We start from the raw sequence: 25,064 nt of genomic DNA, 5'->3' as shown, positions 1-25,064 counted from the left end.
TCAGCCACTTCGAGAAGTGCAATTATTTTGGCAGTTATAACCAGAAGTGAATGTTAAATGCTCTTACCTGTACACTTGTAGTCTGAGGCTACTCCTTTAAGACCAGCGTCGAACACTGATATTTCTACCTTTTGCTTTCTGTGGTGGCAGCTCAGGAGCACGGAGGGCTGCGATACGACGAGGTAGAGAAACGGCTGGAGCTCTATGTCCCCAGTTCCCCTGCGACCAGGCTGCCGAACAATAGTTATACCCAGGGCTTGTCGAGCAGACGATCTTGTGGAAGCATGCAGACTTTCCAGTGACAAAAGACCCGTTTTTCTCCCAGGAGGCAAGGGAACATTACTGTTCAAAAGATCGTCTGCTGTGACAGAGGAAATGCATGGCTGACTGGGCTTCTTGGAATCATCGCTGCCACCTGAGTCCGCTTCTGGAAGGTTCAAGGAGCTTTTGCTTATTTTCTCACCATCCTTCTGATCCTGTACTGATTTTGATTTAGGTAAGGCAGTGCATGAGTAAGTCATCAAGGAGATTCGACTTGCTGTGACAAAAATGTCAAAGGGAATGAAATTGAGGTTCTTCACGATGGAAGACTGGCGGGAAGGACGGGCAATGCGGTGCTGGCTGGCACCACTGTGCTGCTCGATCTGAACAATTCTGATCTTAACACTGTCGCTGCCGATTCCACTGTCCTGTGCACCGCTATAACGGGAAGAAGTCTCAACTGTTCCTCCATCAGACACATCCATTTTTTTCTGCTCTTGTCTGGAAACCTGCAAAGGAAAATATTATATTAATTTATGATATTCATATCCCAACTATTTCCATTTCAGTGGCAACAAACAATCACTATATAAACATGATGTTAAAAAAGAGAATTCTAAAAAAAAAATCTGCCAAGTTAACTTTAGCACAGCAATCACTCATGAAAACACAGCAGGTGTCTGTTCCCATGAAATGATGACTCACAACACATGAAGTGCCAAAAGAACATGTGAAGGAAAAAAAAAAAAGACCAATGATTTCTAAGCTTAAATGATTTTGTTTTTTAACTTAAACTCTTTGTTTAAACTCTAAAGATTGTACAAGAAATGTATGGCTTAATATAAAACCATATGTCTGTGAAATAACGCAACGTAAAAAAAAAGCCTAGTCAGAACTGTTTTCCAGTTTTGGCCACTGATGCTCAAAAAGTCCTCTTTAGCATGAAAATATTTTACTGGGTTTAGATGAAATAGAATGTAATATTAATCTACTGCAAAATCACAAAAAGACTAAATGGAAATTGTAAGCTGAAATGTATAAATATTATGTTGTAGAAGAAATATTTTTCTTAAGAGTCATGGAAATGACAGCTGCCTCATACAAAACACCAAAACTGAAGGAAATGTCAGCACTATCTAAAGACTGCCTCCACGATGGGGTATGAGTTCTTAACTTATCAAGGCTCATCAAGGCTACATATGGTCTTGGCTGTCACATTCACAGGGTTTCACATAAGAAATCAGTGCATACAGAAATATTTCAAAAAGAAAACATACACCACTGATAAACAGTAAAAAGAACTTTCCTTCTGTCACAGGAAATGCAAGAGCGAAGCAAAAAGTTGCGAGGCTGTGTCCAGGGACCACATAGTAGTAGGTCAAGAGACACATCTCTCCAAGACAAGGAAGTGCTTCAGGAAGAAAACCCTTCCAATACTGCTTGTGAATAACTAGAAATTGTACAAAGAGCTTGAGGACAAGGGTAGGGAGCATATGCTAAAATATTTGGAAAAAAAAACTGCAGAAATTTAGTAATAATACTACCAATAATGTATGGCCAACTCCTCTGATTCATATGGAGTTTAGTCACACATTCACCCTGTACAGCTTCCACAGCATAACTAACATTCTCATCTGCATTGCCCAGAAGTGCTTCTGCTCTGCTCCGTACAAGACCTAACACAAGAAATACCCAACTCAATCTGATCTGTGACCCATTCAGCGCAGTATGCTGTTGCTGACAGCACAAGGAGAAGACTGTCAAGAGAGACCGTGGACCCTGGGCACTTCCTGCAAAATTCCTCTCCTACTCCCCAAGCATCCACAGCTGTTGCATTTGGGACGTCAGTGGTACATGCCTGCATAGTCATTTTAGTAACCATTTCTGGACTTGTTCTCCATGAATTTGTCCACTTCCTTTTTGATCTTGCTGACAACATCTGGCCTCCACAACCTTCTCGGGCAAGTTTCAACTTTTTTTTTTCCTTTGGTTTAAACCAATCTCCTACTAGTGTCATTGCATTTCCCCAACCTTTTGTAGTGCATGATTTGAACGTTCAGGTCCACCTTCAGCTTTAGCACTGCTGCTGTGACTTTGTAAACCTTGATCACAGACCCCCTCAGCCTTCTCCTCTCTAGACAGGGAAATCCCAGCCTTTTTTGTATCTCCTCACAAAGCAGCTGCTCCAGCACCTTTAATGATTTTAGCTATCCTTCTCTACTTCTGTAACTCCACTATACACTTCATGAGTATTCTACACAGTATTCGAGAAGCGGAATCACAATGGTTTTACATAGCAGTAAAATGATGCCTTCAATCTCCATTCTGATCATGTCCAATATTTTGTTGGGGTTTTTTTTGGCTGCCACTGCACACTGTCTTACCAATTTCATTTCTTTGTTCCAGGACCTACTTCTTTTTCTAAAAACTGTTTCTTTTTATCTTCTTCACCCTAATGAATCTTTGAAAAGAGAGATATAAAATAGGGCAAACCATACTTTAACTTCCTCTTGAAAAATACAGTAATGAATTACAGGTACTTTATCAGCAACTTAACTACAGGAATGAAGAACAGTGAACTACCGAATTTCTTCAAACTTTGGTCTTTAGGCAGCAATGTTAATAGGTTCTACATATACTGCAGAAACTGGGTTGTGGGGGAGTTAAAGAAAAGCAGTTTTTTAAAAGGTTCCTTTATATTGTGCTTTATGAAACAAAGGGAGCAACCCCCTCTCCCTTTTCTTTAAAGGAACAAACATGCTAGAAAAAAAGTATTACAGAGGAAATCCTAAAACAGAACCATTAACTAGCTGAGATTTTCTTTGAAAAGGTTTTTGCCAGCTCTGGTTACAATCTTTTCAGATTCACTCATGTACATATTTTTCAAATAACCAATAAAATTCCTTGTGGCTGATTTCTATGGCAGACTCATATCAATGACTTGTAAATGTGATACCGCTTTTAATGCAGCCTCTGTAAAAATAACTAGAGACCGTTTTAATGAGTTACTACATTGTGAGCCAAGAAATTCTGATTCCTCCTGATACCCTAGCAAAGTTCAGCTATTTACACCTCAGCCTTTCTGTCTGGTAAACTATAAAGTGCTTTGCCCATATCCTGCACTGATGGCACTTTCAAAAATGGTATAGATGGTTTTATCGCTCATGTATTGAGGGCAAGCAGAAGACAGAAGGGATGGCGCTGTGAAACAATCTTGCCATATCATTTCACGGAAACGCTGTCTGAAAACAAGTAGAGAGCATATGTTGCTAAACCCAGCAGTTTTTAATTGCTCCACAGCCATCAGCTCAGTCTGATGAAAAATCTTTTTGGAAAGTATGGTTCTGTAGTGAATGACACTCTTACGGGTACTACATGATACTCTGTTTTTCTCTATGCAGCAGAAATTTTTACAGCTACTTGATATTAAGTTATGCTTGACCTGGCTAGAGGGATTGAAAATACAATACCACTCACTAAATTATAATCTTCTAGGAAGAAAAGCATTGCATGTGTATGACTGAGTGGAGGGAGAAGGCATAGTACTTCTGGTTTCTGAACAGATCGTCTCTTCTCACACCTAAATAGACTTGACTTGAAGCCTAGTTCTTTTCTTCTGCCTCTCTTTATAATTATTTATTAAATGTGCAGGTCTATGCAAAGCACCTCAAGGAATGTAAGAAAGTAGCTCTTCCTCCATCCTCATTCAGACTATACTTTCTCTGTGAATACTACTGCAAGGGTGCTAATTGGTCCCAACTGCTGAGTTTCCAGTTATGTGGACATTTGACTACAGAAACTTTACTGAGGCCCCAAATCAATTCAGGCAGGTCACCAAACAGCAGTCAGATGGTAACTTCTGCTCAGTACTAAGCAGCTCGGAATATGAACCAGTGCCTGAAAGGTGAAAGACACCATATCCTATTATGGTTTTCCATGCCACCCGGTTCCACAATGAAACTTTGACTTATGTATGCTCTTACCACATATATTATAAAGGTTGGAACAAGTGAGTAATGATTTGCAAGACAGCTTTATATAACACAACTGGGTACAAAATAAAGGTGTAGAAGTACCACTAGAACTTCTTGAATCAATTTCAGTTCAGTAAGCATCAAGCACCAACCAAGTTTCACAGCTAACCTGAAAATATGCCTAGTAATAAACTTGGGAATCATTTAGGTATTCCTCTAACGGGATAAGGATATGAGAGGGAATGACTCTCAGTATAACAACTCTAAAAAAGATTCTTTCCTTTATTATGGAATAAATGGGTCAATACTTTAAAGATGTCAAGAAGAGCAATATCAGCTTGCTGTTAGCAAATGTAATGGTAACATTTATCATTGGGCTGTATTATATCAATTCTCTTACTCTTTACATAACCCATTTAAAATGAACAATAAAAGTTTTCTTTAATTAGCTACTGGTGTGCATTAACATGATCATGATTAAACCATAAAAACCAACTGTACATTACTCTGGTCCCCTATCCCATGTGTTCTAAATTATTTTAGTTGAAAATGTACTTTGAGTCCCTTTTAAAAGTTCGACCTTCTGCTTTCAGAGAATTAAATGCATATTACTGTAGTGGAGAAGATAATGTTTCAGACCTCCAGGCATATATTAAACACACTGGCAGCACATTAGACAAAATGCTTTACTTATTAGATACTTCCTATTCTAAACAGTGTCATCAAAGGCTAAAAACAAAATCCATATAAAAGCTGCACAATGCTTCCACACAGAACCTGTGCCAAAATCCCTGTACTTTCCAACTAATGAGGAAAGGATGTGTACTCTTAACATATGAATGTAAGATTTTCCAAGCATTCACTTTAGGAAACAGGACTATTGATTCCACATGGCTTATGTTAAATGAAACTGTATTGGTAAAATAACCTTTAAGATATTTGGCATGATAACTATAATTAAACAGTATTCAAAGGAATAAAACAAAAGGGAATTTGGTTCCACAATGGCTAATTAAAATAAAATGAAAAAACACAGCATGTCATCTATCAAGATAAATTGTTATTGTTTAAGAACTATTTAAATACTGTTAAAATATACTTTTAGATAAAATCTGAAAGGACTGGAAAAATATTTGTGGCTTAAAAATGGATAGTTTGGCGAAGAAAAAAGTATAGGACGCTGAAATTTTATGCTGAGATAATAGCTTTAAAGCTTTGAGCATAACCAGATGGTACTTAAATCAGAGGAATTCTACAGCTTCACTGTCAGAATGAGTTGCAATATGGAAAGGTTTTCAATAGCTAGAAAAAACATGTCAAGATGATAGTTTACTTCTTAGATCACTTCAGTCCATTTTCTCGTCCTTTCACAGTTATGTATCCTATCAATACTAGACACCATAGAAAAGGTGTTGAAAGCTACACTGGTAGCTAGGGAACTGTGGCTAATTCTTCCTTTTCATGTGTTGAGATAGGTAACTTTACTAGCTTAACCCCTTGAGTTCAATAGGGCGTATGACACATACATCTATCTAGTGAAAGGGCATGGAAATAGCATGTTTCCGTAGAACACACGCACAGAAGTACATCATAAAATCAAGGGTAAATAAATATATTTGTTTTTCAAAATTGGCAAGCAGTCCCATCTGAGGTCACTGCAATCTTAAGCAGGTAACTCTTACTTATTTTCCATTCCTGATAGAAGAATGTAGAGGGTAGAGGCATGTCTTCAAAGTTTTCACTTCATAAAAAAAAGGCAATAAAATCATCAAGGTAAACACACAACCTAATACTTCAGACCAATAATTAACACATTTTCCAAAGTGGAGAGAAGTTTTACAGCAATTGGCAGCACTTTTTCCTTATATTTTCATTTTCTTAATCTCTCAAGAGTTTTCAATGATAACAAATAATAAGCATGTGCAAATTTCACTATAAACATTTCTATCAGTTTGATTTTCTTTCACTGATACCTCACAGGATAATTCTTTAATTAACAGAATTACTGTAAGCAGCATAATACTTGGAAGTGCAACTGCTCTAGATTAAAAGCATCTACATCTGCATAATTTTTCCAGCATTAATTACAGTTATATAATGACACTATTGAAGTAAAATTTCCAGCCTCCTGCATAGTTGTTCCTTAACTCTGATCAAAACCCTTCAGACAATCATGAGATCATTCTTCACATTACATAAATTATGGAAAGTGTCACAAGTGTGAAACCACAGAATCAAAGTGCCAATCACATCTGCTCCATCACTGTGGCATGTGACCTAGTTTTTACTTCTTTTGCTAAAAAGTAGTAATATTTTCATGGAAATAATAATCTTGCCTTCTCCAAAAACTGAGCAACAAAACCCAGTATATTCCAATTTTTTTTTTCCTGTTGTGCTTAAACTGGAATTATGAAGAAAACACTGCATAGTTTCTTTCTGGCTTTGTTCTAAGTGCTTCATCTACTCCATCAAAGACTCTCCAACAATTTAGAAATTCATTTGACATATTCTTGTTATCTAAAGAATCTTTTTTTTGGTTAACCAGAGTTTGCTACATTGTTCTACTGAACACTTCAACTAAAACAATTTTTTTTTGTTTTTCATATGGGTTATATGACTGACTTTAGTTCTGACCATTCTCAAAATTATTTTGTAAATTAACATACTAATCTTACATGGAAAATATAATGAGACATACACACAAGCATATTAGACTGCTAAATTACATCTTCCAGTCTAATGAAGTTTCTCTTTTAAGCTTCTAATTAAAACTTCAGTCCTACAATTTAATCTAGACTGACTGACGTCTACTTGTATCAATCAAACTGTAGAAAGAGTTCCGTATGATATGAATACAGAGCTGTCCTCCAAAAAGGGAACTACAAAATCAAGCCAAAACAAGGCAACAAAAGTATCAGAAATATTTGAAATAGCTTATTTCATATAAAAGTCAAATGTAATTTTTTTATACTAAGGAATTTAATTTTTAACCAGAATTTGCTGCAAAACAAGTGATGCTAATTTGAAATGTTATGGTGTATATGAGCTCCCAGACCTAGAGAAATACTCCTGACAGAAATTCAATTGTAATTTTCACCATACTGCAGGAACTACGTGGAAGATATGATGGCAAGGAGCAATACAAACTCAGCTTCTTTGTGCAATGTTTTTTAGCTCTTCAAAAGTAGAGTAAGAGGCTGCATTCTGTTAAACCCTGATCCAAATATTCATAAATCAAAGCTGTCCTAAATGTTCCAATTGTAACATGGGTATATGCAAATGCTAAATCCCTTCTAACGCTAACCGAATTATTTTTTCATCTTAATACAAACTCTATGCTTATTTTGCTACTCTATGAAAGGCCAGCAAGAAACTTCTGTGTTCAATATTCTGTTTTCTAAAGAAACACTTTCAATTTAAAAAGACCAGGCGGAATCTGTACTTTGCCCAACAGTAATTTTTCATTAATAGTTTTACTAAAAGTATTAGCTTTTTTTGTGTTTTTTTTTTTTCAAATTTAATTTCAGAATTTTAAGTTCATATCTGTGCCTTTATATGAAAAAATCTGTATTAAAATACACATACTCACTTTAGAAAAGGTGAGGGTTTGTTCATTCTTGCACTTCTTTTTTTTGTGTGTTAAAGCCAAGAAATCACATTTTGCCATGAGAGTTTGCTTGCATATTTCACTTGGACATTTTAAAAAGAAGTAGTTGAAATTTCAGCTTGATTTTGCATGACATTCTCTAACATTTCAGGATTAAGATTTCAGTAGAAGACTGTGGTTTTACCAGGCTCAGTTTTGGGTCACATTTCCATGCAGACAGACATACTGAACCCAATGGTGGTTCAGTGTTGATCTGATATTACAGAAAGCAACTTTGTCTTGTTGAACTAGCTGAACCTTTCAGGAGAATGAATTAACTCTTATGCACTGGTGTGCCTAAGTGCATTGAAAAAAAAGAAAAACCACCACCACAACAAAAAACATTGGAGCACTTTGAATTTTAAGTCATTAAGGCTGGGATTTCACAACAGAAAGCTTGCTCTTAAACACTAGAGACACCAATTACCTAATCCAGCACCCAGTATGGCTGTATAAACAAGTTTGCCCTTGAAATTAGTACATCGGAGCCTGCGGTGGGATTCTTTTAAGTGGTGTTGCCACTGATCAGTCCTGGGAAACCACAGAGCTACTGAGTGGCGCTTGTCACAATACAGGGCTTAGGTGCAAAAAATCCCTGGGTCCTACACACTGACGTTCAGCTCTGGGGACTGCAACATAAGGACATGGACCTTTTGGAGTAAGTCCAGAGGAGGGTGTGCTAGGTTTATGTGAAGGGGTTTTGGTAGCACAGGAGGGGCTGTGGAAATGGCCCCTGTAAGTAGCCGAGAAGAGCTTCCCCAGCTCCAAAACCGTTGGGACCGGCCACGGGCCAGGTGGACGCCCCACTCACTCATGCCAGGGCTGAGCCTGCCAGCACCTCTGAGAATGCCATATTTAAGATGGAGACAAAGGAGCCCAAACTGGGGCTGGATTTACACTGAAGAGAGGGGGCAGGCGGGGGGCTGCCCCCGGCCTCTGGGGTGGGTGGCTGCCCACACTGGTCTGCCGCCACTCAAATGGAGCTGCCACAACGGTGCAGCTTGGAGTGCTCCGAAGCGCTCCGCTCCTGGGGCACTTGCTGGGTCAGGACTGCCAAGGTTTGTCAGACTCGGCACGGCTGCAGCGGAAAGAGGACTGAGATCTGAGAGAAATGGCCACACAGGCAACAAGGTCAGCAAAGATGGAGTGGGAGGAGGTGCTGGAGCTGAGATTCCCCTGCAGCCCTCGGTGAGATGGCAGCGGCCCCTCTGCAGCCCGTGGAGATTGACGGCGGAGCAGAGACCCACCCGCAGTCTGTGGAGAACCCCATGCTGGAGCAGAGATGCCTGTGGCTGAAAGAAGTCATAGAGAATGGTCTCCGTGAGCTGCTGGAGACTGACGATGAGGCAGAGAGGCATCTGAAGGCTGTGGAGAACCCCATGCCAGAGTGGGTGGCAGCTCCCTAAGAAGCTGTGACTCTGTGGGGAAGAAGCCTGCGCTGGAGCAATCTGATGGGCAAGGATTTGCCTGGGACCATGGCCGGTGAGTGATCCCTCCCTGTTCTTATCTCTACCTTCAGGCCTTTTGTTACATTTTTCTCCTCTCCACCTCACGGAGGGGGAGGGAGGAGTGAGCGAGTGACCTTGTGGTAGCTGAGCTGTCAGCAGGGCTAAACCACGACAGAGGGCCACGAAGATGATCCGAGGGCCGGTGCATCTCTCTTGTGAAGATAGGCTGAGAGAGTTGGGGCTGTTCCGCCTGGAGAGAATGCTCTGGGCAGAACCTTCCAGCAGCCTTCCAGTACTTAAAGGGAGCCTACAGGAAAGCTGGGGAGGGACTTTTTACAAGGGCACGTAGTGATAGGACAAGGGTAACTGCTTTAAACTGAAAGAGGGGAGATTTAGATTAGATATAAGGAAGAAATTCTTCACTCTGAGGGTGGTGAGGCACTGGGACAGGTTGGCCAGAGAAGCTGTGGATGACCCATCCTTGGAAGTGTTCAAGGCCGGGTTGGATGAGGCTTTGAGCAACCTGATGTAGTGGAGGGTTTCCCTGCCCATGACAGGGGGGGTTGGAACTAGATGATCTTTGAGGTCCCTTCCCACTCAAACTGTTCTATGATTCTATGTTTTCTTGACCAGGCATTCAATCATAGATCAAAAACTTTCTCGCATGATGAGTATGTTTAAAACAAGAATTCACTGAACAATTCTTAGATGCAAGAGTTTAAATAATTTAATAATATTAAATATAGAAATATCAGATGATTCACTGTTGTGACATCCGGAGATGAGAAATTTAACAAAGTTATTTACTCCCACTGGAGTACATTGGATTATTCTCGCATTGACTAATATTCAGTGTTCTGTAAAATAAATGAAAAGATACAGAAGCAAATGCCAAATACCCTGGCAGTGATTCAAAGCAGGATTCAAAAGAATCTCAGAATGTGAATTTAGGCATTATTTTCTAGGATAGGATGAACAAATGTATGAAGAATGAAAAGTCATTATTGTAAAACGATAAAGTAACTTGGTACTTGACTTCCATAATACAGAATACACCTGCGGTCTCTTAACTGAATAAGTGCACGGTTAAATGACTATCTCCAAAAGCAAATGCTACTATCTTTTCCTTAATATATATTAGAGTCTTTATCTGTTTTGAACACCTAAAACGCAATTAACTAAATCCACTGCAGATTAGAAGATGTCATGCACAAATGTTGTCCAACTAAACAAACCTCCTTGTACACTATTTCCAGTAATGTAAGTCAGACTGGGTCAAATTATACGCCACAAACAGAAAAATCCACAGTACAGGAGTCTCCAGTGAGAAATGTCTAACTGCTGGCACACGAATGCTCCCTGAAATGCGTGCTGGGATCTGGAGTGCCTCAGGTTTTAAACCCTCCAGATGCCTGGAAAATTATCTTTTCTGCATTACTGATTATTATTATTATTATTATTATTATTATTATTATTATTATTATTATTATTTTATGGTTGTTAGAAGTTCATTTGGCTTGATACGGGTGAGATGTATCCAGCCTAATGTTTGACCAAATCATGTTTCAATTTGTCCAGAGCATCTTATAAAAAGACTCCATGAAGAAGTGGCCTGTGAACTAAAGACTAGGAAATTAAAAATTCCAGAATGTTTTTTTGCTAACAAGGCCATCACAAAATATCCCCATGGTTAGCAAGTTGTTTGTCACAACCTCGGTGTGTAATTCCATGCCAGACTGTATTTGTGTCTTGTCATTTGCACCTTGTATGATTGTGTAAAACAGCACAAAAACTAAGAAAAGATATGTACTTTTTTTTTGGCCTGTTCTGTTTTCTGCCCTGGCTCATTGTACTACTACAAAGCAGGGAAGAAAAAGGACAGACTGTGGCAGTCCAGCGTGGATTAGTTTAATGAGCCTCAAAATCGCATCCTAAATTGAACTCGTTTAAAAATAATTAAAGAAAAGAATTGTGGTATTGGAGCAGGAATGAAAGGTCAGAAGCAAGACCTTTGTAAGCCCACTTCAGGAGTAGATGACACACGGAGCTGCATCTTCAGGCTTTTCTGTCTGATCAAGCCTGGCAGTCTTCCAGCTGCCTTAGTCTCTCCATGCTGGGAGGCGGCTTCAAAGCACTCAAACCACACTGAGATCTGACTTTATACCTTACTGGAAAATCAACGGAGAATTATTATGAAACACATCCTGCAGCAGTCTGTCATTTTCAAAGGTTCTAACTGCAGTGCTAAGATTTCATTGCAGCCATCTAACTGTGGGCTGATAACAACAATACAGACAATTAGAGGGCCTAGGTATATAGACAAGTTTTCTTCTTAATGAAAAACACTTTTGGCCTTTATATGCTTCTATATAGCATTATTACATTAAAGATGCAAAAAGATTGCAGATATTACTGAATATTACTTGCATATACTGTTTTTTCATTAAAATAATGTTTTTCCAATTTTGGGCCATGAAGTTCCTATTGGTTCACTAACAATTGCTGCTTTTTCTGTTTTTTTTTGCTACTTGCTGAATATTATTAAAACACCGTCTTAAATATCATTCTAAGTATAATTTTTTAAATTCTGCAACTGCTGCAGCGGCCATGCAGAAAATATGCACTGCTGTAAATGGAAATGCACACAGCATAAGAACAATATGTCAGTGGTCCATCCTTTCAAAACATTTGTGAGGTGCTGCCTTAAAGCTAGTGTTCCGAATAGCTTCTAATTCAGCTACATAGGCTGTGCAAAGTATTCCTTTCTGCACACCATTTTTAAAACATTGGTTCTCATTCCTAGTACTAAAAAAATAACCTTTGAAAGGCAAACTCAGGATGGTCCATCTTCTGGAATCTCCAGACAGCTCGAACAAGTGATGGACAGAACTGCTTTATCTATTTAGCACATGGTAAAACATGAAAGTTATAAATATGATTTGAAATAATCATCTTTTAGTGTACTGCTATAGAATATTTTATCAAAAATCAATCTTTGAGGAGGTATCTTAGCATTTTCTGTCTGTCTCTAAAGCCTTTTTAAGATATTACTGCGGCAGCCCATGCAGTGATATTACACAGCTATGAACTACTTTGAATCGCATCTTTAATCTACAGCAAAATAAAAGTTTGGGAGAAGCATAAAATTGATGAATGGAACAAAAAACCCCTCCCCATAAGAGACTAATATTCTGCTTGAATTATTACATAAATACTAACAAATGTTAACTGTTTAGAGTGATGATCATTACTATGTATGCATATATGTAATAATATATACAAATATATAGTACAAAAGTCTATAGTGGGTTTTTAAATAGTTATCGATTTTATACCACCTACTGGAAAATTCCGTCTGTCAGAACACAGTACAAAAGAATCTGGGAAACCTGGATCTGAAATTAGGGTCAGCTTGCTGAGAAATACACAAAGCCTTGTTCATACTGCCAGGATACACAACTTAGCCAAGCTAACTTATTGACTTTTATTCTTTTGGTACCTGGGCCATACTGATCCTGGGCATAAATCCATTGGCTATGGTGGGCTTCATTATGGATAAATCTGGACATACACCCAGTGAGGCAACCAACCCAGACCAGCCTACTGAGAAATTACTTTGTACAAACACCAAGGATCCAATAGACACAACAGGTAAAAACCCCAGATGTTCAATGCATAATAAACATTTATCTGGGGAAAATGCCTTATTGCCAGATAGAATGAATTTTACAAAAAAACAGGGAGATTTTCAAAAGCATGTAGATCTGTTAGGTGCCCATCTCCCACTGAAAAATAAGTTTGGCAGACAATTTATTTGTAATTCTGAATCCCTCCTACTCTCTTCTGCCCCTGTTTTGGAAGGTAAAGAATCAGCAAAAGCAGTTGATCTGTGGAGACCTGATTGCATATTCTAGTGGGAAAGCAAAAAAGAAATACAAATTACTGCAAGAACTCAGGTGAACTAATGCAAACACACAGGTCTAATTACCCCTGTAGCTATGTGAAGAAAAAATGCCTGACTTCCTAAAACACTGTCTTAACTCACTGTTCTTCAGCCAAATACGAGTTTCACGAAACCCGTAGGCAGGATCCCTACTCAGTAAAGCTAATAGATTTTTCAATTTTATGGATTCTTTATTTTAACCAACTTTCCAGTAATTTGAAATAGCTGGCACTGTCCATTTCTGAGAATAAGAAGTCACTATTACTTCTGTGCTTTGATGGAGAAAGTTAAAATTAGCGGAAATCTTTACTTAGGAGGGGTCAAGAATGGATCTTTGAGTCTTGATTCATACAATGACTCACAAGTAAGTTGCAGGGAAGGTACAGTGTCAGTGAAATTAAAAGAGCCGAAAATACTGCCTAGAAATATGCACTGAGGGAAAAAAATTGCTAATATGCAAGGGGTTATTAAGCAAATCCATTAACTAGTATAGCAGGAACACTGAAGTTGCATACTATGTATAAACACCTGAGAGCTTTACAATATCTTCCCTCTAGGTAGGTACTGGTGGCCAATTATCTGCAGAAATAATTTCAGAGTAATTGGAAATGGCTGCGAACCTGAATTTAATTCAGTAAATGTTATTAATATCATGTGCATGACTCATATCAGTGTTTTATCACAATCATAATCTATGATTTCATGGTTTGATATAGCAACCAGTAACTCAGAGTGAAGTTAGCTGTAAAAATATAAAAATGGAACTATTCTCCTGCTCTTTAATCTTCTTCATACTCATAAGAAACACTCTGCAACATAAGTCAGTGTGACAATTACCTCTACTATCTAAATGGAAATACAAACAGTACTAGATTTTATCACACTTATTGAAGCCATAGAACTTATCCATGTACTTTGTAGGCCCTGTCATCAAAGGGTGACACTGTACTAAAATGTAGCTCACTGTAATTTTACTGTATTGGTTTTTGTGATAGACAGCAGAATACACTGAACGTACTAGGAATAAATTAAATACAGCTAAGATCTTCATTATCCTTCTAGTCTGAACACTGTGTGTCCAGGAAGAAACACTGTTACGTTCTCTGCCCCATCCAACACAAGTCTAGTGCAACAATCAAATGTTGAAGACAAGTGGAAAATTATTGAGACAAGTGAACTTCCCCGCAGGCAGGGCACAGAAAAAAAATGAATTGTTGGATTTCAGAGAGGAACAGAGGCCCACGTAATCCCAGAAATTAATGTTGCTGATGAGGGTGAGGATATTAATATCAGAGAATTATTGTCTACTTTTGGAAATCTCAACTGAACTGTAAATTCAAACTATATTCTTCCATTCAAAACAGCTCAAATTCAGTCATCTCAAAATTTTTATGGTGTGGCTGTGGATGCAACTTGTGCAGCATTGCAGGTGGATGAAAGAAACTCTCCAAAGCAATTTAAAATACGTTAAAAAATGCCTAGATTTGAAGTGTAAAACTAAATTGTGCATTTCTACAAATTCCAGGTTAAAACAAAACTCAAAGCATTTGTCATGAGAGGTTTTCACCGTATGAAACTTCTGTGCATGAGTGCACATCCACATACATGCATATGTCCTTCTGCGTCATCCTCGTGTTTTGCCTTCATATCAGCAAAATAGATCTTTTCTCTTAAGACTTCCTATTTTAGTGTGAATTTACTTCGGTCCCTTGCCCAATTTTCGCTTTGTTGAAAAGATTTCTTTGAAGAGTCTCAGTAAAATCACAGCCATTTTCCCAGTACAAGATTTGCATCTACATTTCTACTGGAATGAAAATGTTTGCTCATATAAGTATCAAGAAATACTGCACAGCCCTTCAAAAAGATATCTCCCTGCTGTTTTTGGCAGCAAAATCAAATGATGAGACAAAGCTTCCTAACAATGGAAACATGGTATGGCAATGACTCAAGATACTGGCAAGGACTTTATTTTCATAGTGACTTGAACTAACCAAAGATCACTTTATTTTCAGGAAAACATCCGACTAGTGGCTGTGTGGGAATCCAAGTACCGGTAAAACTACCAGGAAAATGATGCAAGTATTATTCAACTATTCCAGCTAAGGGTTTTTATTGGCATTCTCAAGTTACATTTTTGGCACTCTCTCTGATACTATCAAGCAACAAGTTTACGTTTAAAACTGTATGACCAGAATAGCCCAATGGTAAAAATTATTAGAAGATGATTAATGTAATTTATATTTCAAAAGATTTAGTCATTCCACAAATTTTAAGTACTGCATTAAAAGCAAGACTCCACAGAAACCAAAATAATACATAGTGTCTTTGTCCAAAATAATACAAAGTCTATTTGTCTTCATCCGAACTACTACCAAGTCAATATGTCAAAGAAATGAATACAATTTTCAATGGAAATTGTAAAGCAAGAATCAAATGCAAAAAACTTACATCTACTTTTAAATGAGATGGGGAAATACTTTTTTGCCTTCCCAAGAAAGGGAAGAGTCCTCACTAAGTTTTTCTCAATTGAAATGAAAACCCATTTCAGATTCACCATAGTCAGAAACTCTCATGCAGCAAGACCACTCTTCACAGATTTTCAAGATTAGTTTCTCTTTGGCCTGTGACTTTCATTCAGGTGTGAATACTCTGTATGATGTACAATTTCAGCATTGCTAGAATAGTGTCTCACTTATAACATGAAATAAAATTCTACTGTATTGCATCCTATTAGAATTTAGCAAACAAAGATTAATTTTAACTTATTGCACAACATATCAAACTACAGGCAACCACAAGGAAAAAACCTAAGAGAAAAACAATTTTTCTACCTCAAGGGAAAGAGAGCATTTGTTAGACATCAAGATATTTGGATTTTAATTTTATTAGAATCATTCATGTCATAAAAGAACTCTCGTGCAATTCAAAGGATTAAATCTAGTAAGTCTACTTACTGCCTAAGTGGCTAAGATTAATCTGCAGAACAACCTATACTAAGAAAATGAAGATAACTTCATTCCTTGGTGCAAATGGTGCAAATACATGGTGCAAATTTTGTCCATCAATTCTGTACACAGGTATGTCTCACGTGCTAACTTTTTACACACATCTTCATGTTATTAAGTATTTGGAAAAAAACGCACAGTCATCAAATTAACTCATACAGCTTCCACTCATATTTCAAGGTTTCGGATCTCTAACATGAAGAGAAATAGGAAACGTATGTAACATTACAATTAAACATTCACCATCTTACAAAGGTGCTGCAGATTTTCAGATTTTGATGAGACTGATCCATCTGCCATTCTTTTACTAAGGTCTAATGAATAAAGAATTCTGATTACATATAATAATAATTTATGGATAATAAAAATTACTAAACTATAATGGTTATAGCTAATCCTGCTTAGCATACAACTGGTTGTAAATTGCCCAAGGACACTATTGCAGCTCAGACTTACACAAATTCATTTGAGAGGAAACAGTGAACACCGCTTAACTCTGTCCAATGAAATAACCTAGACCTTTTGAACATCTTTGCATCCATTTGATTTTATATACCAAGAAGGTTATTCTCTTTTATGTTTAAACTCACTACAGATAAAAAGAAAACTTATTCATACGAGTATTCTTGTCACTTGTCAAATGGTATGAAAAGCCCTTGAATTTCTGCCAGAACAGGGAAATGAGTTTTTGAGAAAATATCCACATTTGTTTCCTGCCAAAATCTCTGGCATGAGTTACAAGATCTATCATTTTATCAGGCAGTCTCAGATGATGCAGCATTACCTGAATTTGGAAACGGACTATGGTTGGCCAGAAAAATTGAAAAAGGAAGAAGACAGCTAACATGTTTAACAGCAATACCTTCTGAAAAATTATGTCCAATTGCTTAAGAGACAGGGTAGTACTGAAGTGAATTTCTGGCCTTAAGAAAATCAGTACAAAATCAAGCAGCATATTTATCGCTAGTTGACCACCCAGTCCATACAAGCCACACAAGTAGCCAAACAGCGTCTGCTGCTAGCTACTGAATAACAGCTTTCCCTTACTGGCAACACCTGGTTTGGTTTCTCGCCATCCATTCCCTGATTTTCACAAAACAGATAAAAAAATTAATGAACAGTAAGACTTCTATTCTGCTTTCTAGTTTGGCTGAGAACACAAACTATTACATGTTATTTGAGAAAGACTGATACACAGAGTGACCGTATTAGTTTAATTTACTTCCAAAAATAGGTTAAAATGCCTGAAAAAGACTGTTTCTCATGAAGGAATGCCAGAGAAAAGTGAGGATCCTTCTTGCACAGAAAAAAAGGGAAGTTCAAATCTGGGATTGCTCACTACCCACTGACTATTGCTTCACTTAACTCCTTACTGGCTTCAACTATCTTTTCACCTTTAATTCCTCAGCTTTCCCTTTAAGAAAAAAACATATTATTTTACTTCAAAATGAAGAGAATTAAAGAATCCATGTGTTTATAATTACTGTCAAGAATCAAGTTTTCTGCACTACCAAGCAGGTGATGTTCCATACAGGGAAGAAACTGTAACTGGTGCTGTCTAAAGGTAACGTTGCCGCAGCATCAAACCGTACTGTATACAGGCGTTCCATGGCTACTCAAAGGAGAAGATTAGTCAAGATCAAAGAGTGCAGATCCCTCAGTCGTACATCATGTGACCTAACACTCAAACTTTCGTCTCCTCATCAGACGATTAAGCAAATCACCACTATGACACATTCAATGTCCACAGTGTGAGAAAGTCCAAGCACGTGTTCTCTCACACTTCTTCTGTGTAGGGTGTTTGAGTCACTGTGTTGTCTTCATTGATTTTGTCCTGCCTACACTTCAACAACCAACTATATTCATTATTTATAGAGTAACTACTATAAGTCTTACACAGTTTCTGTTTTTCTGATTCATTTTTTGCAAAATGAACTAACATGATTTCTTGCATATGTTCTATAATTTAAAGAACGGTTTGAATTTTGGACCTATTTCATAACAACATTTTAATTATATCTCTAATGAATACCTCAGGTTTCCTCGTTAATACATTAAATGATCTGAAATGGCAAAGTTCTAAATTAACTTTACATACCATTTAGTTGTTAAAAACATTTTATTTTGCTAAGAAAGCACAATAATATTTAAGTTACTGATAATAAAAATAAGATACACAAGTTATGTTCAAAATATTCTAGGCAAGAGTATGTAATAAAGAGATTGGACAGAACATTTATGTCTTTTAGACTATTTCACTAAGGGTAATATGAGACAAAAGAAATCTAATGCACAGAGCAGAGACAAGAAGGTCTGGTTCAGATAATGAAGTACTGTAGGCTAAGGGATGGGGGAGAGATTAGACTGAACCCTAACTTGCACTTAAAACTCAGGTAAATATTGATCTATCCCATGAGGCCCCATCTTAAAACACTTAGAAAAACGCCACAAGGGAAAAGAAAAAAACCACAAATCCTGAGAGATTAATTACTATTAATGTGAACATAGAGGAAAAACAACACTTTGTTGTTTGCTTGTTTGTTTCTTATGCTAAGGTTTTATTTTGCTGTTATAATCTATTTTTTCCAGAAAATAACAACAGTCCCTATGAGGAATTTTCCCATTAGCTATGTTTCAGCATGGCAATTTCATTACACTTTAAGAAAGTAGGAAGTCTTAAATACTATTGATATGGAGCTTCACAGTATTCTGTGAAGATGATGAAATACTTGTATTTTTCCTTTCATTCACAATACAAAACATCTTTTGATGTTGAAGCAACATTCTTTGCAATATTCTATGCAAGGAAGGTTTGCAAGCATGCCTATAATTGACAAACTTTTTTGCAGATTACTGTCCTGGGTAAATTCCTCCCCAGCTATATTTTATGCGAAATCTTGATATGCATGAACATGTCACCATCTTAATTTAAGCAGCCAGAGAAAGTGTTAAGAGAATGTCAGAGAAATTAGTCTTGAATCAAGAACAGTGTTTAAACGGCTTTGGGATACAACTTCCCTTTTGTTTTTCCACACAGCTTGTGCGCTTGTGGACATTAAAAACTAGCAGGAAAAAAACAGATACTGTGTGATCTGCTGTTCCCTGAAATGAAAATTCAAAACTTTAAAACACAGGGCAAAATTGAATATGCAAGATCTGATCACCAATTGTGCAAACTACAAGAAAGACAAAATTCTTTGAGTATTTTATTGGTTCAGATTTCAATACCTACTGTTTCTGGGACATTTCTGTTACCATACACTAAGTTTGCTCTGCTTCTAGTCATTGCAACAAATTTCAGATGTATAATGAAAAAAGTCTTTAAACCCTCAGGAAACTATCTTCATACAACACTACCTTTTTTATGTGCCAACACACTTTTGGATATCAAGACATACCTAAATTCGTCTGATCTATATAAAATACAGAAACCAAGACTGGTTTGGCTCTCTTACACTGATTACCTTAGACTTCAGGAATCAAAAGACAAAAGATAAACAGCTTCTTCAAAAGAAACTTGTAAATGAGGATGCCAACTTCTCAAAGTTTCAACATACTAAAAATACTTCCAATTACACAAGCTTTCCATAAGGATACTAACCAGTCAACACAACATCTGTGCAACATGTGCATCTGCCACTTCACACTTTGGCTGTCTGGCTTCTTAAGTAGTATTATCTGGAACTTGTTTTACCAGTTTTCTGATTGTTATTATTTTAAACAAAATACAAATGGAAAACAAAGTTATGTTTGTTTTCAGCAAAAATATGGTACTATTCATTCTCCATTCTCCACAGCAGTAATACATCGATAACTTTGGCTAAAGTGTCATTAAATTGGTTTTCATTCAAGAGAGCTTGCTCTGTTAAAGTACCATAGGCAACAAAGACTGCTATAAACTCCATTAGCTATCATTCCTTCAAAGTTTATGTGTGATACAATTGTAATAGCGCTTTTGTACATACCTCCTGCTGATCATGTTCTTTATCTTACAGTAAAGTTAAAGCAACAAAAGAAGGTTGATGAGATTGCCAGAAACAGAAATAAACTACAAGAGAACATAAGAATGGTCCTACTGGATCAGACCAAATGTCGTCCTAGACTCCTGTTCTCTGACAGCAGACACAAGTGGATACTTAGGGAAAAAAGTATAAATAAAGCAAGCACAGAGAAATATTTCTTCAGAATACTGTTCCAGACTTCCTGAGCCAGCATATTACAGGGTATTATAACTTATCAGAAATGCTTTCTTAAGGCTAATCTGCAGTGATAAAGAATGACTTACATCTTCTGCAGATATTACTGCAATGTCTCTAACATGACAAATCAGTATGGTTTGATGCAACCAGACTAGAAAGGAATCAGCTGCTACAGATGAGTTTTCTAAGCCTTCTCCCTTTTGGAGACCTCTCAGATAACAATTAGTTTGCTGTAATTAGTTGCCTATTACTCACTGAAGTGTTTGCTGATTTTGCTGGGGTATCCGAGCAGCCCTTCCCATTATTGGGATGATTATAAGTAACGTTCTGCTAACTATGAAATATCCAATCTTTACATTAGTTAGAGTCCAAAAAGTAATTTTTGTGGTAAAAAACCAAAATGCCAAAGTTAAAACAACTTTTGCTTCCCCCCCCCTCCAGTATTAACATCATTTATACAGGAAGCTGGTGGGTTGTCTTTGCAATTTATCACAATGTGGGGGTTAGTCTTATGAAACATGTCATATGTGCTGAGGGGACTAAGTTCAACAAGGCCAAGTGCAAGGACCCGCACATGGGTTGGGGCAATCCCAAGCACAAGTACAGGCTGGGCAGAGTATGGACTGAGAGCAGCACGGAGGAAAAGGACTTGGGAGTGCTGGTGGATGAGAAGCTCAACATAAGTCGGCAATGTGCGCTGGCAGCCCAGAAAGCCAACCGTATCCTGGGCTGCATCAAAAGAAGCATGGCCAGCAGGTCCAGGGAGGTCATTCTGCCCCTCTACTCTGCTCTCATGAGACCCCACCTGGAATACTGCATTCAGCTCTGGAGTCTCCAACATAAGAAGGACATGGAGCCGCTGGAGCGAGTCCAGAGGAGGGCCACAAAAATAATCTGAGGGCTGGAGCACCTCTGCTATGAAGACAGGCTGAGAGAGTTGGGGCTGTTCAGCCTCGAGAAGAGAAGGCTCTGGGGTGATCTTACTGCAGCCTTCCAGTACTTAAAGGGGGCCTACAGGAAAGCTGGAGAGGGACTTTTTACAAGGGCGTGTAGTGATAGGACAAGGGGCAATGTCTTTAAACTGAAAGAGGAGAGATTTATATTGGATATAAGGAAGAAATTTTTTACTCTGAGGGTGGTGAGGCAGTGGAACAGGTTGCCCAGAGAAGTTGTGGATGCCCCATCCCTGGAAGTGTTCAAGGCCAGGTTGGATGAGGCTTTGAGCAACCTCGTGTAGTGGAGGGTGTCTGTGCCCATGGCAGGGGGGTTGGAACTAGGTGATCTTTAAGCTCCCTTCCAACCCTAATCATTCTATGATTCTATGATTTAGTCTAAGCGATTGGCCAAGAGCCAGGTCTAGAAGCAAAACATCATCTGGTAGGCTGACAAACACTGCTGAGGTCAGCGCTTGGGTAGCCTAGATGGAGTGCTCTAAAGTCAAATACCTAGAAGCAGATATTACAAAAGCAGAAAATATTAGCCAGCAGGTCGTGCCTTGAATTTCTGAAAAAAACACAAAGATATGTCCACATCAGGTCTCCTCCCTTTTTGCTCAACACTGCCCCCAGGTGAATGAGAGCTCGTGTCCATTGGCTATTGGCTCCGACTGCAAATTATGCTTTAAATATATATCAGTCGTGAATAAAAATTCCAACCAGACACTTCAGTCCCAGGTCATTCTTCGTGTGATCACATTAGCAGTACATTCAAACCCATCCTTTGCCAGCTCAGTTGTTAAACACAGTTCCTCCTCAACTTTAACAAGAAGATCTTTTTTGTGTGTTTTAGGGGAAGTAATAATTTTTTAAGCATCAAATGTGTGCAGGATCTACTGTATTCTAATGGCTGGCAACATGTAGATACAATAACAGCAAGTACAATGAAGAATTTTGGAAGTTTTATTCAGTGCTCAGGCAGAAATAACAAAATGCCAGAAAGTGACATGAGAGGTCTGAGAGGGATCCAAAACAGGGACAATTTTTTGGTTTCTACTTCTACTGTAAGCAAATATTTCCCTTTTTGCCAAAACTGATTCTTCAGTGCTGCATGCATCACTGCAATTAAAAACTTACTAATAAGAAAAGAATGACGGATGGAAAAGATGATGAATTTGGCTGTGATTCTTTCAAGAAATAGCTTATGCTCTTTTTTATTAGTATATTAGCTACCTATCTGAATTTCATATTGTATGGGATAGGCATGGCCTTGTAGCCTACTAGAGCATGCACTTGGGCTAACAGAAAATAAACAAACAACACTATGTAACCTGACAAATCGGGATGGAGGGGATAGGGAGAAAAACAACAGCAGGAGGCAGAAAATGTGTGAAAGCTTTAGATGACATCCTTTGGAAAATACTTCAGACGTTTAACTTGCCTTGAATTTTAAAAGCAAGCATCTTGTGTTCACTAGTGTAACTGATTTCCCTCCTAGAGCCACAACCCTCATGGAGATTTTGTGAAGAAAAAGCAAGCGTTTGAAAGTACCTTTTAAGTTCTTCAGGGAAGATACAAAATAACTGCACTTTGTTTTCATAATTATCCCCAATGTAGGTAGTTATTAGGAACATTCTTTAGCGTACATTCAAGCAAAATTAGTATTTGTTTAGAACTGAATATTTTTTCAAAACTATAACCTTACTCTGAAGCTTACAGAGGAGTACTTTGTACAAAAAATAGTTGGTAATGACCTCAATGGCCATATTTGATTGAGGAGTACAAGATTTACTGACTTGCAGTAAGGTATGTTATCCATGCATGCCTACATGGACAGCAGCAGACCACGATGAGTGTTGGTTTGCATTTCATTTCTTTTTCAAAGAGGAGTTCTTGTATTTTCCATTTCTCGTATGACAAATAGATGCTTTCTTGCCAAAGATCTCCAGGTGGTAAGTGATGGACACCAGGAAATGGATTTGCCAGACTAAGAAATAAACTCCTTGAGAACTCACCTGTTCTATCACTGATCAGCAGTAAAACTAGTTATCATTTATACTGGAAAGACTTTTACGCGAATATTAAAAATTCTTTTAAGAATGAGGAAATACGGTTGTTTTATTAACATTGTACCTATAATCTAAGGTGTATCACCGAACAAAATCAGGATACCAACTGCACTTCACTCTTCTATTTGTATTTCTTTTCCTAGCACTTCTGCTTCTGTTCTCCATGTGCGGGTATTATATCTTCTTGTAAGAATTTGGCACATATTAATTCTAAAAAAAGTGAATAATTATGAAAAGGCAGCAACATTCTTTGCCCCTCAGGTAATTTTTCAAACACCACATATGTGTCCATATTTTAAACCTGTCAAGCAGATCAAAGCAATATTCTTTGCAATAATAGACTAAACTTTATGAAGAACTCAGTACAATAGGTCTACCATACATCAAAGATGAATTTATAAAAGAGTATAAAGCTAAGGCTTATAATAAGTACAAACATAGCACTAGAGACCTGGCATGAAATTCTTTACAGAATATTAAAACACTTAAAGATAAAAAAAAATAAATTACCCATAAATCATCACTTCTTTATTATTTTTGTCTACACTAATCTTTACAACATTGCCCTATAAACCACCAACTACAGTCCATTTGGAAATCACACCTTTAAAGTTTAAACATGGGGTTGCTACTTTGATGACTGTCTATATTTATGTAACCAAAGCACAAAACAGAGAACCACAATGTTTTTTATTTTTCATGCAGGAGACAATTATTTAATCCTTCTATTTACCAAGAACTGCCAGTGGAATCAAGCTTCCTAACTAAGATTAATGATGTTTATAGTTACTTGACAATCCTCAGGATTTGATCTAGTCAAATATTTGGAAGAGAGTGAAGTTTTTTCACATATTAAATGCTGCTTTCCCCCCCCCCCCCCCCCCCCCAATTTTTCCCATTCTTCTCCTTCAGTACACATGAAAAACATTTTTCCAGTGAGATTCAAAGCCAGTATATACCCAGTGTATTTTCTCTTTATTCTTCTAGCTTTAAAATATAGTTTGCTATTTCAAATATAATTTCCGGATTTTCAAAGATTCTGTAAAACTCTGAATTATGAAAAAACACTAATGATAAAAAAGCTAGCACACCTGTCAGCTTTGCTTCCAATGTTAGACAACTTTCCAAAGGACGTCCTCTTTATTTGCTCAAATCAGTTTTAATGCCATTTCTTTCAGTCTTAACACTAACTGCTTGTCTCATTCAGGCTGATCATATGGCTTACTCATGTGAAATTGCACCCCTATCTATTTTCCCATTAATACTTTTAATTTCATTTTGTCAATTTACTTGTTTTCATTAAAGTTTGTTAAATCTCCTAATTTACTGAAGTTCATAAATCAGTAAAATTCCAGTCCTTAGTTCTACCTTAAAAAGCGACTAAAATCAAACAAGCCCAGTATCAATGCAAATCCTTCAAAGCCCACTTGATGCCTCCAACAAAAGCCATGTGCACTGATGATTAGATAATCCCTTAATGAAGTCAGACTCATTGCAATTGATGAAACAGTGTCATTCAATGTACTCATGCTTGGAAAAAATTAAGAGCAAGTGGATTAGCTTAATTTGTTGAATTAATTATTG

General features: G+C 37.5%; 1 protein-coding gene across 6 annotated transcripts in view; it reads right to left on the bottom strand.

Moving 5' to 3' along the window:
* VPS13B (vacuolar protein sorting 13 homolog B) overlaps window positions 1–25,064 on the bottom strand; it is a 500,947-nt gene that overhangs the window by 126,629 nt on the left and 349,254 nt on the right. For all 6 annotated transcript variants that reach the window (XM_086608763.1, XM_086608762.1, XM_086608766.1 and 3 more), the window contains exon 34: window positions 68–770. In XM_086608763.1, coding sequence (XP_086464889.1) covers window positions 68–770 — 703 coding nt within the window. The remainder of the gene's footprint in view (window positions 1–67; window positions 771–25,064) is intronic.

Source organism: Tauraco erythrolophus, chromosome 3, assembly GCF_009769465.1.
Source record: "Tauraco erythrolophus isolate bTauEry1 chromosome 3, bTauEry1.pri, whole genome shotgun sequence".
NCBI lineage: Eukaryota > Metazoa > Chordata > Aves > Musophagiformes > Musophagidae > Tauraco > Tauraco erythrolophus.
Note: the sequence above shows the minus strand (reverse complement) of the source record. Positions and strands in the feature narration are given on the sequence as shown.